Source organism: Oryx dammah, unplaced genomic scaffold (assembly GCF_014754425.2).
Source record: "Oryx dammah isolate SB20612 unplaced genomic scaffold, SCBI_Odam_1.1 HiC_scaffold_21, whole genome shotgun sequence".
Classification (NCBI taxonomy): domain Eukaryota; kingdom Metazoa; phylum Chordata; class Mammalia; order Artiodactyla; family Bovidae; genus Oryx; species Oryx dammah.
This window is the reverse complement of record NW_024070205.1, coordinates 33,717,761-33,731,150: the sequence shown is the minus strand read 5'-3', so window position 1 is coordinate 33,731,150 and position 13,390 is coordinate 33,717,761. Positions and strand designations below refer to the sequence as shown.

Here is a 13,390-nt window from a genome sequence, read left to right as displayed (position 1 = left end):
GGTAGCTGCCCAGAGCTGAGCTGAAGATTCTTAGACTATATCTGACAGCAGATACTGTGGTCATGACAGACACCATTCCTGATACCTGTGTTTCGGGCTCACGTGCTGCCTGCTTGCAGTCTGAGCCTCAGACCCAGGAGAGCAGAGGCTCTCAACTTCTGTGTCCAGCCGTCTAGGCTTCCTTTAGCTGGACTGACTCCCCTCTCGGCCCCCACAGTGCCTCGGACGGCTCTACGGAAACCCTGGCCACGGTGGTGGTAGAGCCTGGGGAGCTGCTGTCCTCTCCTGAATTCAGGGGCGACCCCTTCAGCTCCCAGTCAGACGAGACCTCTCTCAGCACCACCACCTCATCTGTCACTCCCACCAGCGAGCTGCTGCCCCTGGGCCCTGTGGATGGCCGCTCCTGCTCCATGGACTCAGCCTACGGCACCCTTTCCCCCACATCCCTGCAAGACTTTATGGCCCCAGCCCCCACGGTGGAGTCAGCACCCCGGCCCCCAGAGTTACCACCAGCCCCGTCACCCCCACCCTCGCCCCGCCTCCGCCGCCGCACTCCTGTCCAGCTGCTGCCCTGCCTGCCCCACCTGCTCAAGTCCAAATCGGAGGCCAGCCTCCTCCAGCTGCTGTCAGGGGCCACCACCCGCAGAGCGCCCCCAGCCCCGAGCCGCAGCCTGTCGGAAGTCTGCTTGGCTGCTACTGTCCCTGGCACGAGGACTCAGGGCTCCTGTCAGGAAGCTGGGCCCAGCTGGTATTGCCAGGGGGCACCTGGCCCTGGCCCCCAGCTGGCAGAGCTAGAGGGTAGAGCCCACTGCCCAGGTGGGGAGCCCGAAGGACCCACCAGGAGGAGCAGAGAGCTGTCCTCGGGGGCCTTGACCAGGGTCCAGCCTGAGCCTCCCCCGGGGATCTCGGCCCAGCACAGGAAGCTGACCCTGGCCCAGCTCTACCGAATCAGGACTACCCTGCTGCTTAACTCCACCCTCACTGCCTCGTGAGTGGCCTGGCCTGGGGTGGAGGACAGGTGGCCCAGTGTGCTGGGGGTACTGTCACGGCTGGGAATAGATGGCACTTGGGCACAGGGATGGGAGAGGGAGCCTGGGACCTGCCCCAGGATCTGGCGAGGATGTGCATGGTGGGCAGCGGTGAAGAAGCCTGAGAGGGTGGCCACAGCGCCTCCGAATACCGTCAGCCAAGGAAGAACTGTCTCTCCCCTCCTCTCCACTGCAGGGAGGTCTGAGCAGAGGGAGGCCCTCAAGGGTGCCACTGACCAAGGGACAGCAGACAGCATGCCTCCTGGGGCGTGCCGGGCCCTGCTCCAGCTGCTGCCTTAATGTGCACATGGGCCAGAGTGCCCAGCCGGACACCGCCACCGTCCCCGGGGGCCCAATTTGCACTTTGCCAGACCAGATGGAAGTGGAGGAGGGCTCACCAGAAGCCCAGGCTGCAGGACTCCCTGACAGTCACCACTGTCACTAACCTGCCTGTTTCCCCACCCCCCACCCCCCAGCCTAGGCAGAGTCCTTTACTCAATGCTCTCTGAATTCAGGACCTCCAGTCCTCTGGGCTGGACTCCAGGGCTGGGGTCCCAGGCAGCCCTTCCCTCCTCCACTATCTGGCGCCAAATGGGACGACGGTTCCCCTGCCTTTAGCTCCCTCCCCCTCTTCCCAGTCTTTGGGATGGGCTCTGTGTAAAGTTGCATATTTATTGAGCTTTTGATTCTTTTATAAAGACTTGTATATACGTCACTGGAAAGAGTCCTTTGCTTTTGGAATGCCCCCTTTCTGGACTCAGGTACACTCAGTGCTCCCCTGGGCTCCTGTCCCCTCCATCTGTGGTGAGCCACCCCTGGGCGAGACTGGGAGCACAAGGGACTTCGTGGGGCAGAAATCGCCTGACCAGTACTCCCAAGGTCAGCCCTGTCCCCTGCCACAGCCATGAAGTCCACCACTAGGGCCCCCCACTAGGTGCCCTCCCCACATGGGGCCCTGGAGGGCCCTACCCCAAGCCACCCCTCTGAGCTGGCGCCAGGGTGGGCCATGGGCTCAGGCTACTGAGAGGGGCCCCTTGGACTGCCTTCCAGGGCAGGGTCATGCCCTGTGTGGGGAGGGCAGGCCTCCCACCTTGGTTCTTCTGGCCCAAGCCCTCATGGCTGAGGGTGCCTCTGAGACCGGGAGAGGAGAGATAGCCTCTCTAGGAAGAGGTAGTCGCTGGGTTGAGATAGAACCCAGGTATGGGACCTGGATGCGGCCCCTCGTTATGTGCACCTTGCCCACCAGCTGCCTCAGGTGAGCTCAGGTGAGCTCATGTGAGGGCTGGGGGCTCCCTTCCCAGCAGCCCCGCCCTGGCCCCCACCCCCGAGGCGGGCTCTTCAGGCGGGGCGGGCCTGAGGGCGCCGGGCTGGGCCCCACCCGCGGCGGGCGGAGCGGGGGAAGCCCGGTCGGGTCGAGGGCCCAGCGTGGCGCCCAGGGCCATGGAGCCGCGGCCGCGGCCCGGGACCTGTGCGGCGGCGGCGGTGAGTAGGGTCGCAGGGGCATGACCTCGAGCCTTGAGCCTTGTTGGGGCCTGCCTGGGTCCCTGCGCCGGAGGAAGGGGACGCGGGGGGAGGGGAGAGCGGGGCGGCAGAGGAAGGGAACAGTGGATGGGAGGGTAGGGGAATGCATGTCTTCGATCGGGCTTCCCTGGGGACTGGGTCCCTCTTCCCACCGAGTTAGAGGTTCAGCGGGGGCGGGGCCCTTTCCCTGAGAGGAAGCACCATGTCAGGGGCCAGAGGAGCCTGGGGACCCTGGCAGAGAAAAATCAGGGTTCCCCACCTTACCGCAAGCACGGGTTGGGGTGGGGCTGCCTGGTTCCTGCCCGATGGAGGGCAACATGCGGGGCTGGCAGGAAGCCTGTAATCAGCTCCTCCCAAGCCCCATCTGTACCCAGGGGAAGGAAGTCAGTCTCACTCCCCACCTATGGGCACCTCCTCTGCTCAAGAACCTGAGAAATGGGCTGCTCTGAGGGCAAGCGCTGGGGTGGGAGAGATTGGGCAGAGAGAGGCCCCCGCCTGGGCAGCCAGGCCGGGAGCCAGCAGCCCCTGTCCTCAGGCTCTCCTCTTCCTGCTGCTGCTGGGTGCCCGGGCCAGCACCCCCAGCCCCCGGTGTGACTGCGGCCACAGCTTCCCGGAGCGGAGTGGTCTGGGCTGCTGCAAGGGCTGTCCAGCAGGTGAGGGGCTGAAGGGGTGGAGGGACATGGGAGGAAGTGAAGGCTGACCACAGACAGGTGAGGGTTAGGTGGGGCTGGGGAGTGGAGGTAGGCAGGCTAGGGATGAGGGGAGGGGAGGCTGAAAGTGGAGCCAGAGATGGGGGGAGGGGAAGGTGGAAGCCCCCTTTGACTGACCCCACACTGGGTTCCACAGGGCACTACCTGAAGGCCCCCTGCACAAAGCCTTGTGGTGCGGCCACCTGCCTCCCCTGTCCGCAGGGCACCTTTCTGGCCTGGGAAAACCACTACAAGACCCGCTGTGCCCGCTGCCAGGCCTGTGATGAGCTGGGTGAGGGGCTGCCTAGTGCTGGGGGTGGGGGGCGCTTGAGGACACGTCTGGCCAGGGTCTTTCTGAAGGAAGTGGTTGGCTCAAGCCCAGCCTTTGGGTAGGAGACCCCTGTGCCCACCCCTTGTCACCCCACCCCACCCCACCCCACCCCATGCCACCGCATGCCATGCCATGCTGGGGCCTCCACCCTGGTCCTGCCTCAGGATGTCTTTGTGCCCTCCCATCCTGTGACCTTCCTGTCCCTGTGCCCCAGCCTCTGGTTTGTGATGATCCCCATACTTCTCTCACTTTGGGGGCAGTCCTGTCTCTGGTCTGCATCTCCATTCTCCAGGGGACCTGTCCCACTTCTCTGTGGGGGTCTCTGGTTCTGACAGCCTCTGCTCTCCCTGGTCTCCCCAACCCCCCGTTCCCACCAGCCCCCCAGATGGCTCTGAGGAACTGCTCAGCAGTGGCAGACACCCACTGTGGCTGCAGGCCAGGCTGGTTCATGGACTGCATGGTCAGCCAATGCCGGCATGGTTCCCCCTTTCGCTGCCGCCCATGCACAGACTGCAGGGCCCTGCACCGGCACACACAGATACCTTGTGAGTACCCTCATTCTGGGCTCCCACACCCTACCCCATCCCTGCCTCCTCTCTCCCATCCTGACCCACAGCTTCTCCTGGACCATAGGTTCTAGCAGAGACACCCACTGTGGGACCTGCCTGCCTGGCTTCTATGAATATGGCAAGAGCTGCGTGTCCTGTCCCACGTAACTTCCTGGCTGCCTGGGGCTGGGAGAAGGGAGGCTGGGAACAGAGTGGGGGTCAAGGGGCAGAGAAGAGGGAACTCAGTTCTATGGTAGATGGGCCCCCCTTCAGACAAACTTTGAATGGTAAAGAGAAATCTGAATTTACCTTACGTCAGATAAGTAAGGGGGCACGTCTCTATTTTATGTCATACTTTCCTCTAGTAATCCTTCCGGCCCTATGTGAAGGATAGGATGTGTCACTTAGAGAGTCATGTTAATGTAGTTTCAAAACTTGGGCTGAGGCTCAATATCTCCCCCTGGTTCCTTGAGGCATCTTGAGCAAGTTACTTCACCTCTTCAATCTGTCGGCTCCCCATCTGAACAGGGGGGTGTTTGTAGGCTCCCCCAGGGCTATGGTTAAGGGGTGATTAGTCACTCATTTGCTCAGCAAGTTTCTTGAGTATCTACTATTTCCAGACACTGTTCCAGGTACTAGGGAAACAACAGGGAACAAAACAGGCAAATCCCAGAGTTGACATTTTAGTGCCCCTCTGTCTAGTCTGGAAGATGCTCAGTAAGCGGTGTTTGTTGCTATTGTATGAACACTGGTGACATTTCAGCAGTACTTTGGGAACATTCTTGGGTAGAGTGAGACTCTCAGGAGGCCTCCAGGGTGGAGAAGATGTTGGGTGGTCCTGAGCAGTCCTTCCTGGTGTGTACCTCACCCTCCACGCATGTCCCCCTCCCCTTGCAGGAGCACCCTTGGGAGCTGTCCTGAGCCCTGCGTGGCTGTCTGTGGCTGGAGGCAGAGTATGTGGTGAATTGGAAATGCCAGTGGGACAGCTGGGATGGGCCACGGGGAGGTCGGGGGATGGCTACCACCCGCCACACACCAGCTGCTCTTTCAGTGTTCTGGGTGCAGATTCTCGTGGCAGGCCTGGTGGTCCCACTCCTGCTTGGTGCCACCCTGACCTACACATATCGCCGATGCCATCCTTGCAAGGCCATAGGTCCCCGTAAGTGCACGTATGAACACACACACATTCTGAGAGGCCTGGGGTCAGGATGAGTAGCCCACAGCCCATTGGGCATGACTATGGTGGGTAAACTGAGGCAGACAGTGATGGGAGTGCGGTACAGAGGAACCCAAGAAGGAGCTGGGCTAACACCCAGGTTCAAGTGCCTTGTCTGATTGCTCATTAGATTCTCTGTGTCTTTCAGCAGATGACACTGCTGTGGAGGTCCTGACCCCCCTACAGGTGAGATTCTCAGTAGCTAGTGTTCTGGGAGGAGCGTGAGCAAGTCTCCTGGAGCTGAGAGGTTGGGCCTTATTATAACTCGGATCCCAGGCACTGAAGAGACCTAACAAACACATATGCCAAGTTATCAGTGAATGAGAGCATCTCTGAGTAGCTTTGAGCCTACAGGGTCCAGACAGGTAAACAGCAGTGCTCAGTTCAGTAGGATGAACAGGAGGCCTCTGCCAGGGTTGGGGGAATAAGGAGAGAGCAGCAGGGGCAGGGCATTCCAGGCAGAGGACAGGGCTCCTCTCCTGGGTCACAGTGAGAGGGTACAGCTGCCCAGGGGCAGTGGAATGGGAGATGTGTCTACTGACTGAATCAGGGGTGCTCACTCCTGCTCAGAGACCCTGACACGGGCAAGAGCCTTGCTAAGTAAGCAAGGCTGAGCCGGGGGGGTGGTCTCTCTTGGCTTCCAGGCCACCCATCTCTCACCCTCGGTCAGCGGCCCTGCCCTTCTGGTGCCACCCAGCAGCAGTGAGAAGGTGTGTCCTGTCCAGTTGGTAGGCCACAGCTGGACCTCTGGCTCTCCCCAGACCCAGCAGGCACCCTGCGTGGAGGCCACATGGTCCTGGGACCAGCTGCCCAGCAGAGCTCCTGGTAAGGGATTTCACTAGCCTGAGAGATTGACCCCTTCTCCTGAATCTGAGGTGATAAGCTGTGGTTTCCTGTAGACACTTTCCCACATCCCCTAATGGGCCAGGTGGACCTTCCTGCCCTATTTGGCCCCTGTCCCTTGCCTCTACCAGCACCTTCCATTGACTTTCTCTGGCCTGCTCGCAGGCCCGCCGCCCCCGCCGTCGCCAGCGCCCCCTTCAGGCTCGGCGGCTGCCACGCTCCAGCCTGGTCCCCAGCTCTACGACGTGATGGACGCCGTGCCCGCGCGGCGTTGGAAGGAGTTCGTGCGCACTCTCGGGCTGCGCGAGGCGGAGATCGAGGCGGTGGAGGTGGAGGTCGGCCGCTTCCGCGACCAGCAGTACGAGATGCTCAAGCGCTGGCGCCAGCAGCAGCACGCGGGCTTGGGCGCCGTCTACGCGGCCCTGGAGCGCATGGGGCTGGACGGCTGCGCAGAGGACCTGCGGAGCCGCCTACAGCGCGGCCCATGACGCCGGGGTCCACCCTTCACTTCGGGGCTCTTGGTGGCCCTTGCAGAAGCCCTAAGTACGGTTACTTATGCGTGTAGACATTTAATGTCACTTATTAAGCCCCTGGCACGGCTCTGCGTAGCAGCGCCAGCCAGCCTCACCCTTGAGCGCCCCCAGGGGTCCAGTTAAGGCGAGGCAGCGCCAGCGAGGATCAGGCGGGCGTCGAGGCTGCTCAGCTGTTTCTCGGCTTGTATTTGGTTGAGGCCTCGGTATTAAATCTATGAAGAAAAGCTACAGCTTGGTGTTTGCGCGCGGCTGGGGGTGTTAAGTGGCCCAGACTTGGTTTCCGAAGGGCCAGAAGTCTTGCCACTCATAGCGAAGGCCAGTGTGACCCGCATCTCAAGCCTGCCCCTCCCGCTCAGCCGTGGCCCAGTTACCCAGAGGAGAGGAAGTCGTGGTGTCGGCGAGTGAGAGTGAGCATGGGCCCCGGGCGGCTGAGAGAGCTTTAATAGGGGTGCGAGATGGCGGGGATCGGGGAGGCAGTAGTTGGGAGACACAGCTTTAGGGTCCCTCGTCCTCCGCTCACTCCACCAGGGCAGTGAAAGGGTCCGGGGAGGTGCGGGGCCTGGCTGGGGACGGCGCGGCGCACAGACTTGAGGGTGGTGGGGCGCCCGGAGCGGCAACTCCGTTCCTACGACGGGCAGTTTGCAGTTTTCACCGTTTCTGGTAAACATGACTGAGAGGAAACCCTCGGCGGGGATGGGAAATGCGGCCGGGGCTGGGCCGGGCGCCGATCTGGGTCAGGAAGGGAGGAAAACCCCTTCCCCGAGCTCGGGGCCTGCCTCCGCCCAGGATGCGCCAGCGACGTGGGTTCCGGGGTGCGGGGGAGGGGGCGGCAGCCGGACGCGCGCCCGCAGGAAAACAAAGTCATCACCCACGGAGCTTGGGAAGAGCTCTGCACACTTTGACATTCAACGAACATGCAAATATATGTAAGTAGGCATGCAAATAAGCAGCATCATTTTTGCGTCAACAGCTTGGGCACTTTTTCTGGGCGGCGGCGGCCGCGCTCCAGCATCGCCCAGGACTGGGGATGTGGAGGCGGGGTCGGGGTCAAGGAAGGGTTTCAGCGCGGGAAGGGAGGGCGGCGCGGCTCCCAGCCCTTCCGCCTGGGCCCGGCAGGCCGGGGCGGGTCTGGGGGCACCCCCGAGCTCGCGAGGCTGCGTCTAGTACTTAGCGATGTCCCCCTTCTTCAAAATGATCTGTCGCTGCCAGGGCGCCAGCTTGCTCTCGTCGTAGCCCAGCGTCCGCAGCTTCTCCGACTGCTCTTTCTCCCGCTGTATCTCCTCTTGCTTCTGTCTCTCCTCCTCTTTCCTAGGCATGGGGTGGGGGCAGAACCCCGGGCAAGGGTGAGAGGGTGGGCCAGGCCCCACGCGGGGTCAGCGGTGGCAAGGAGTGGGTTACTAAGGGCAGGGGTTGCTGAGGACAGAGGCACTCGTTTCATAGGTTGTAGGGGCAGAGGGGATTGGGGACAGGGATTGGGTTAGGAGGCATGTTGGGGGGGATTGCTGGGGACAGAGGGGCTTGACTAGGGGCAGACTGGGGTCACTGGCGGGGGGTGTTGAACACATAGGAGTTGGGTGAGTGAGACAGTGGCTGGGTTATTGCTGACCGGGTGTTACTGGAAACAAGTGCTGAGACACAGCGCAGCAGAGGATGAGGAGAGGTGGTGCGGGGGAAGGGCATGAAATTATTGGGGCTAGGACCTGAGTTCCTGGGACTGGGGTAGGGCTGCTGGGCAGCAGAAGGACCACATTTTGGGGAGACAGGTGCTGGGTAACTGGGAACAGGTAATTAGAACATGGCTAGATCTGCACTGGTGATGAGGCTAAGCTTCATCTGCATCTTTGTTCCTGTTAAGACTAAGCATGTGTGGCTGTTGAGCATTTGAAATGTTGGGACTGAGATGCACTGTAGCTCAAAATGTTCATTGCATTTTGCAGACTTAGTTTTAAAGAAGTGTAAGACATCTCAATTTTTATAATTACTATCACTGGGTTACATAAAATATACTATTAAGTTCACTCATATCTTCATTTTTTTCACTGTGGCTGCTAGAAAATTTGTGGCTCAAATAATACCTCTATCAGACAGCACTTGGCTAGATGACTAGGGGTAAAAACTAAAGAATTGAGGGACATACATTTTGTTAAAAAATTGAGAGACAGATGCTCTAGGTTATTGATACTGAGGCTGGGTTAACTGCAGGGCAGAGAGGCTAGGTTAATGGGAGAGGGCTGGGTAACTGGGGGTGCAGATTATTACAGCATAAGAGCTAGACTTTGGGGGGCAGTGGATAAGTTAATGTCTGGTGGCATTATTGGGAGCAAAGATGCTGTGCAAACAGGGCTGAGTGATAAGGGGAAATGCTCACGATAGGCCTAGATGAAGAGGCCAAAGGACTGGGACTGGCTAGGGGGAAGGGACACAGGTTGGGCCCAGCCCCACACTCACCGCTTCTGCTCCCTGGAAGAAAAAAGAGAGAGCGTTGGTTGGTACCACCACCTCAGGGACACAATCGAGACACCTTGCTGAGCCCCACATCTTTCCGAGCTCACCTCTCATCTTCTAGCTTCTTCCGCAGGATGTCCCGCCTCCAGGCAGGCATGCTGGCCAGCCAGGCCTCCTCCTGCTCCTCCTGCAACACAGCACAGCATGGGCTGGGAGATGGGGGCCAGCACCCCTACCCAGGGGACCTCTGAGTCAGGGACGACAAGTTGTAGGAAGAGACCCTTCTGTAGGGCAAATGGATGAAGACTCAGGCCCCTGTGTCCTAGAGGGGGCGCCAGAGAGTCAAGAGCTGAGTGCAGAAGTAGAAGAGCCTCAGAGAAGGAGATTCCCCACAGGGGTGGGTGGATAGATGGCTCCAGGCCCATGACCCAGAATCTCTGGGAAGACTCATACTTGGGCCCCCATAGTTCCTGCCAGCTCAGAGAGGCTCAGACTGGTTCCTGGTGCCACTGAGAAGGAACGTCTGGCCCATGCCTATCCTATTCTGAAAGAGGGGGAGACACCAGCTCAACAATTGTGTGGCTGCAATGACACCGTGCGGGAAGGATCCAACACAGGCAGCTTACAGCAAAGAGTTTTATTACTTGCATGTTACAGAGGAGAAAGAGTCTGGACACGTCAAATAAACACTGCACATGTGGCTCCCCTGACCTCAGCCAAAGAGGTCGCTCTGAACTCCAGTGAAAAATGAAAGCCACAGGGCCCCAAGGGGGACCCACAGTCCCCCACTCACAGGGGCTGCTGTTTCCACCCGGCTCCACACGGAGCCAGGCATTGCTGCAGAGCCAGAGGGGGACACCTGGTTGACCCTGTGCTCTGCCCTGCCGATTCCTGCCAACACCCCACAACCGTCCACTAAAGGCTGAGACAGCCTGGTCCTGGACACTGGCTTTTCCAAGGCCATTCGTCCTGTCCTGGTTTCTTCCTGCCGCTTCTGGAGGGGATCAGACAGGCATCCAGGCCCAGGTTAAGACACTTGAGGGTTAATTCCGGACCCTCTGGCTCAGATATCAAAGAGCTCTGCCTCCTTCTCCTTCCAGAAGGAGAAGCTCCGGTCGATGTACCGGCAGATGTCCTCATTGCTGAACTCGCCCATTTCAGACACCAGCTCCAGGGAGTCTTCGGAACTAGGAGGGACTGACGTCGGGGGAGGCGCGGGCGGGGGTGAAGGCGGGGGCAGCCGCGCAGGGGCCGGCGCCTCGGGCTGCCTCTCTGGCCAGTTCCCTGCCTGAGCTGTACTGGCCTCTTCCATCGGTTCCCTCTCATCCTTATCTGTCCCTCCCTTTTGCTCCTTCTCCGCCTCTTCTCCCCGGGTCGGTTCAGCCTCCGGGCTGTCTTCGAAGAACTGTCGTCTGAGGTCCTCGAAGCCGTCGCTCCAGCTGCGCCGGCCGGCCTCCACTTCCTCGATCACCACGCGGTGGAAGAGACGGATGAGCTCCCACGGATGGCTGCCCAGCCGATCGAACATCTCGTAGCACAGCAGGTGGCGGAACTTGCGCTCCTCGCGGCTCAGGCCCATTTCGAGCAGCTGGAAGTAGCCGAGCATGAAGAGGTCCAGCGTGAGTCTGTCGTAACGCCGGGGCGCGCCGCCGTCGAGGGGCGGCAAGAAGTGCTCCGGCCAGTACAAGCCGTGCGCCAGGGCCCGGCCGCGGGGCTGCCGCGCCGGCACCTGCCGTAGCAGGCTCCGCCAGTGGCCCAGCAGCTTGCCCACCACCTGCCGCTGCTTCAGCAGGCGCAGCAGCCGCTGGTCCGGGCCATCCCCCGCCGGCGGCCGGGAGACAGCAGCGGCCTCGGGGCCGGGGTCGGCGCCGGCGCCCTCAGCCACCACGCGGGGCAGGAGTCTGCGCAGGCGCATCTGGGCGTGGTGCCCGGGGCCGCGAAAGGTCCACTTGCGCCAGTGCTCCAGGAAGAGGTAGACGATGCGCTCCTTGCGCATGTCAATGTAGTCCTGGACGCCGCGCAGCTCGGTGGAGGACGGCGGCCTGCGCGCCAGCTGCTCTGGCCCTGGCAGCGCCGCCTGGCGGCCCGGCGCCTCGGGCGCATCCAGGATGCCCACGGACTCGCCCGCGGCCGGCAGGCCGTTGGCGGTGGCGGCGACGGCGGCGCTCGGCTCGCTGGAGCTGGCCGCCGCGTAGTCCTCCTCGAGGATGGGCTCGCGGTCCGGCGCGCTGGCAGGCAGCGAGAGCTTCTGGCGCGGGCCGCGCGAGGGCTCCGAGCCCTGGGCGCGTCGCTCGTACGTGGCGCGGAGGTGCCGCACTGAGACGCCGCACTCGAGGATCTCGCGCGCCACGGCCTCGCGGCACCAGCTGAGCGAATGCGAGCGGCCCAAGCAGAGCGGGCCTGGCCGCCAGGGGGCGTCAGTCAGCGGCGGCAGCGGCTGGCCCGTGTCTGCAGCCAGGAGCTCAGCCGGGTGTGCTGGCCGTCCGCCCAGCGCGGCCAGCAGCGAGGCCATGCTCTTGAGCAGCACGGAGATCTTGCTGCACCAGGCGGGCAGGCTGGCGGCGCGGCCGTGCATGCGGCGCGGGTCGACGGTGAAGCGCGGTGCCGACAGGGCGGCCGAGATGGGCAGCAGCTGCTCCAGCTCCAGCTCCAGCTGCTCCAGGCGCGCCTCCAGCTTCTGCGCCTTGTGCAGCACCTGCAGGTTCTCAATTTGCTGCTCGATGCGAAGGATGTCGGCCTCGGTCATGAGTTCCCCGAAGGGCCCGAGGATGGCGTTGTGCTCGCGGGAGTACCTCCAGCCCTCGCGGGGGTAGCAGCACGAGCTGGCGGCCATCAGCTAAGGCGGGGAAGACAAGAGAGGGGAGGGGGGCGCGTCTCCCTCTGGCCCGGCTCCCGCGACGGTCGCCGGGGGGCGCCATTTGCATGTCCTGGGTGGTGTAATGGCTCCACGGAGCTGCGTTTGCAGGGGCGGGCCGCGCCTGGCCGGCGGGCGATTACGCTGGGACGAAGCTTCGGCCCAGGCCGCCGCTCCAGGCGCTGGGCAGTGTCCGCTTTGGTCGCTGGCAGAGACACACAGCTGGGCGTTGGGCGCTGTTGCAGAGGCAGGGCCGGCGGATGGGGTCTCCACACCTGGTTTGGTCGCTCATTACACCACCGAAGGAACATGCAAAAGGCTTTGAAGCTGCGACAAGACGGCAGTCCTCTCCCTCCCCATCCAAGGTCTGCGACTTCAGGCCAGATCCCAGCGAGGCCACTCCTCACTCGACAGATGACCCCCCTAATCAAAGTCCCCCTGCAGCCAAGCCCTCCCTGTCTATGCCATCGGTTTTACTACTGAATGAGAGGCTGCTAAAGAGCCTGTGGCTTCCACTCCTATTCCCACCCACTCTGACTCCTAGAATAACACAATTGATAGAGCTAGGCTCGCCAGGCACTTTCTTAGAGTCTCATCTGTTCATTCTACACTTTTCCAGCGGGGTGGGGGGAGGGGCTGCCATCACTTCACAGGCGTCCCAATCCATCCTGGCCAGTACAGTCCCACTTAGGAACATGTTTTCCACATACAAATATGTTGATGCTGCAACTTTGAAAGAAGCATCTATACATAAATCTGTGTTTTGGCTGGTTTCTATTATTAAGTTTATTTCCCTGAATTCTATATACCTGCTTCCCTAGCCAGAAGGTGAGTGCTTTAAAGGTAGATACTGTGACATGTACATGTGTGCTCCACTACGTGGCTCTCGCTTGGCACTCAGTAGATACTTATTGAATAGAAGTTAAAAAAAAATGATGATGCCACTTGACCACTCAATCCCTCCCAGACCCCCCACTGCTCTAGGAGAAAGTCCATTTTCTTCAAAGCCAGGCCTTGGTGACCTGACCAGGACTGACATCTCCAGCTCCACCCCTTGGAGCCACCACACCCGCTCTGATTCCCAGACCTCCCTTGTCCTTCCTGCTTGCTCTTTGCTCCACTCTTTTCTCTGTCCCCTTCTTCCTAATCTTTTTTTTTTTTTCCTTCTTCCTAATCTTCCACGTCTACCTTAGACATCACTTTCTCCTAAGCCCACCCCAAACCCAAATATTCATAGGATGGTGGGTCTCAGGCTGCCCCAGTCCTCTGCCCTCACCATCAGAGCACCTCCTCATTTGACCTGTTTTGTCTCCCTGGGGCATTTATCATGCTACTAAGGTGCTGTGTTTGGTTATTGGTTGACACCCCCCACCCCCACAGCC

At 60.9% G+C, this 13,390-nt stretch overlaps 4 protein-coding genes across 16 annotated transcripts in view; 2 read left to right on the top strand and 2 right to left on the bottom strand.

The window, feature by feature from the left end:
• PLEKHG5 (pleckstrin homology and RhoGEF domain containing G5) overlaps positions 1–1,743 on the top strand; it is a 30,530-nt gene extending 28,787 nt beyond the window's left edge. For 3 of the 5 annotated variants that reach the window (XM_040263295.1, XM_040263296.1, XM_040263293.1), the window contains 2 exons: positions 218–988; positions 1,225–1,743. In XM_040263295.1, the coding sequence (XP_040119229.1) occupies positions 218–988; positions 1,225–1,234 (781 nt within the window). In that variant the 3' untranslated portion in view covers positions 1,235–1,743. Of the gene's footprint in view, positions 1–217 lie in introns of all 5 variants that reach the window. The other 2 variants (XM_040263297.1, XM_040263294.1) reach the window with 1 other exon arrangement.
• A 253-nt stretch (positions 1,744–1,996) lies between these two features.
• Positions 1,997–10,627, top strand: TNFRSF25 (TNF receptor superfamily member 25). 7 transcript variants are annotated; one of them, XM_040263308.1, is made up of 10 exons: positions 1,997–2,519; positions 3,085–3,202; positions 3,396–3,530; positions 3,947–4,114; positions 4,203–4,281; positions 5,015–5,070; positions 5,169–5,276; positions 5,482–5,519; positions 5,978–6,158; positions 6,342–6,937. In XM_040263308.1, exons 1-10 carry the CDS (start codon positions 2,469–2,471, stop codon positions 6,662–6,664), a joined length of 1,257 nt encoding a protein of 418 aa, XP_040119242.1. In that variant the 5' UTR covers positions 1,997–2,468; the 3' UTR covers positions 6,665–6,937. The 7 variants fall into 7 exon arrangements, 6 of the variants coding, with proteins under 6 accessions (XP_040119242.1, XP_040119240.1, XP_040119239.1 ...); XM_040263306.1 differs by having other exon boundaries at positions 1,997–3,202; positions 5,485–5,519; XM_040263305.1 differs by having other exon boundaries at positions 1,997–3,202.
• The window catches only part of ESPN (espin), a 33,610-nt gene continuing 27,348 nt past the window's right edge, over positions 7,129–13,390 (bottom strand). For all 3 annotated transcript variants that reach the window (XM_040263298.1, XM_040263299.1, XM_040263300.1), the window contains 3 exons: positions 9,262–9,341; positions 9,158–9,169; positions 7,129–8,017 (listed from right to left, as the gene is read on the bottom strand). In XM_040263298.1, the coding sequence (XP_040119232.1) occupies positions 7,870–8,017; positions 9,158–9,169; positions 9,262–9,341 (240 nt within the window). In that variant the 3' untranslated portion in view covers positions 7,129–7,869. The remainder of the gene's footprint in view (positions 8,018–9,157; positions 9,170–9,261; positions 9,342–13,390) is intronic.
• LOC120880149 (espin-like protein) lies at positions 9,777–13,153 on the bottom strand. The gene has a single exon (XM_040263302.1). The coding sequence runs from the start codon at positions 11,985–11,987 to the stop codon at positions 10,218–10,220; it is 1,770 nt and encodes a 589-aa protein (XP_040119236.1). The 5' UTR covers positions 11,988–13,153; the 3' UTR covers positions 9,777–10,217.

Excerpts from the sequence above, each read along its gene's own strand:
- TNFRSF25 (XM_040263303.1), top strand. The coding sequence starts at position 2,953 with ATGGGCACCTCCTCTGCTCAAGAACCTGAGAAATGGGCTGCTCTGAGG. Across the intron at positions 5,071-5,156 it reads TGTCTGTGGCTGGAGGCAGA|CTGCTCTTTCAGTGTTCTGG; the intron begins GTATGTGGTGAA and ends GCCACACACCAG. Across the intron at positions 5,277-5,481 it reads TTGCAAGGCCATAGGTCCCC|CAGATGACACTGCTGTGGAG; the intron begins GTAAGTGCACGT and ends TGTGTCTTTCAG.
- LOC120880149 (XM_040263302.1), bottom strand. The coding sequence starts at position 11,987 with ATGGCCGCCAGCTCGTGCTGCTACCCCCGCGAGGGCTGGAGGTACTCC.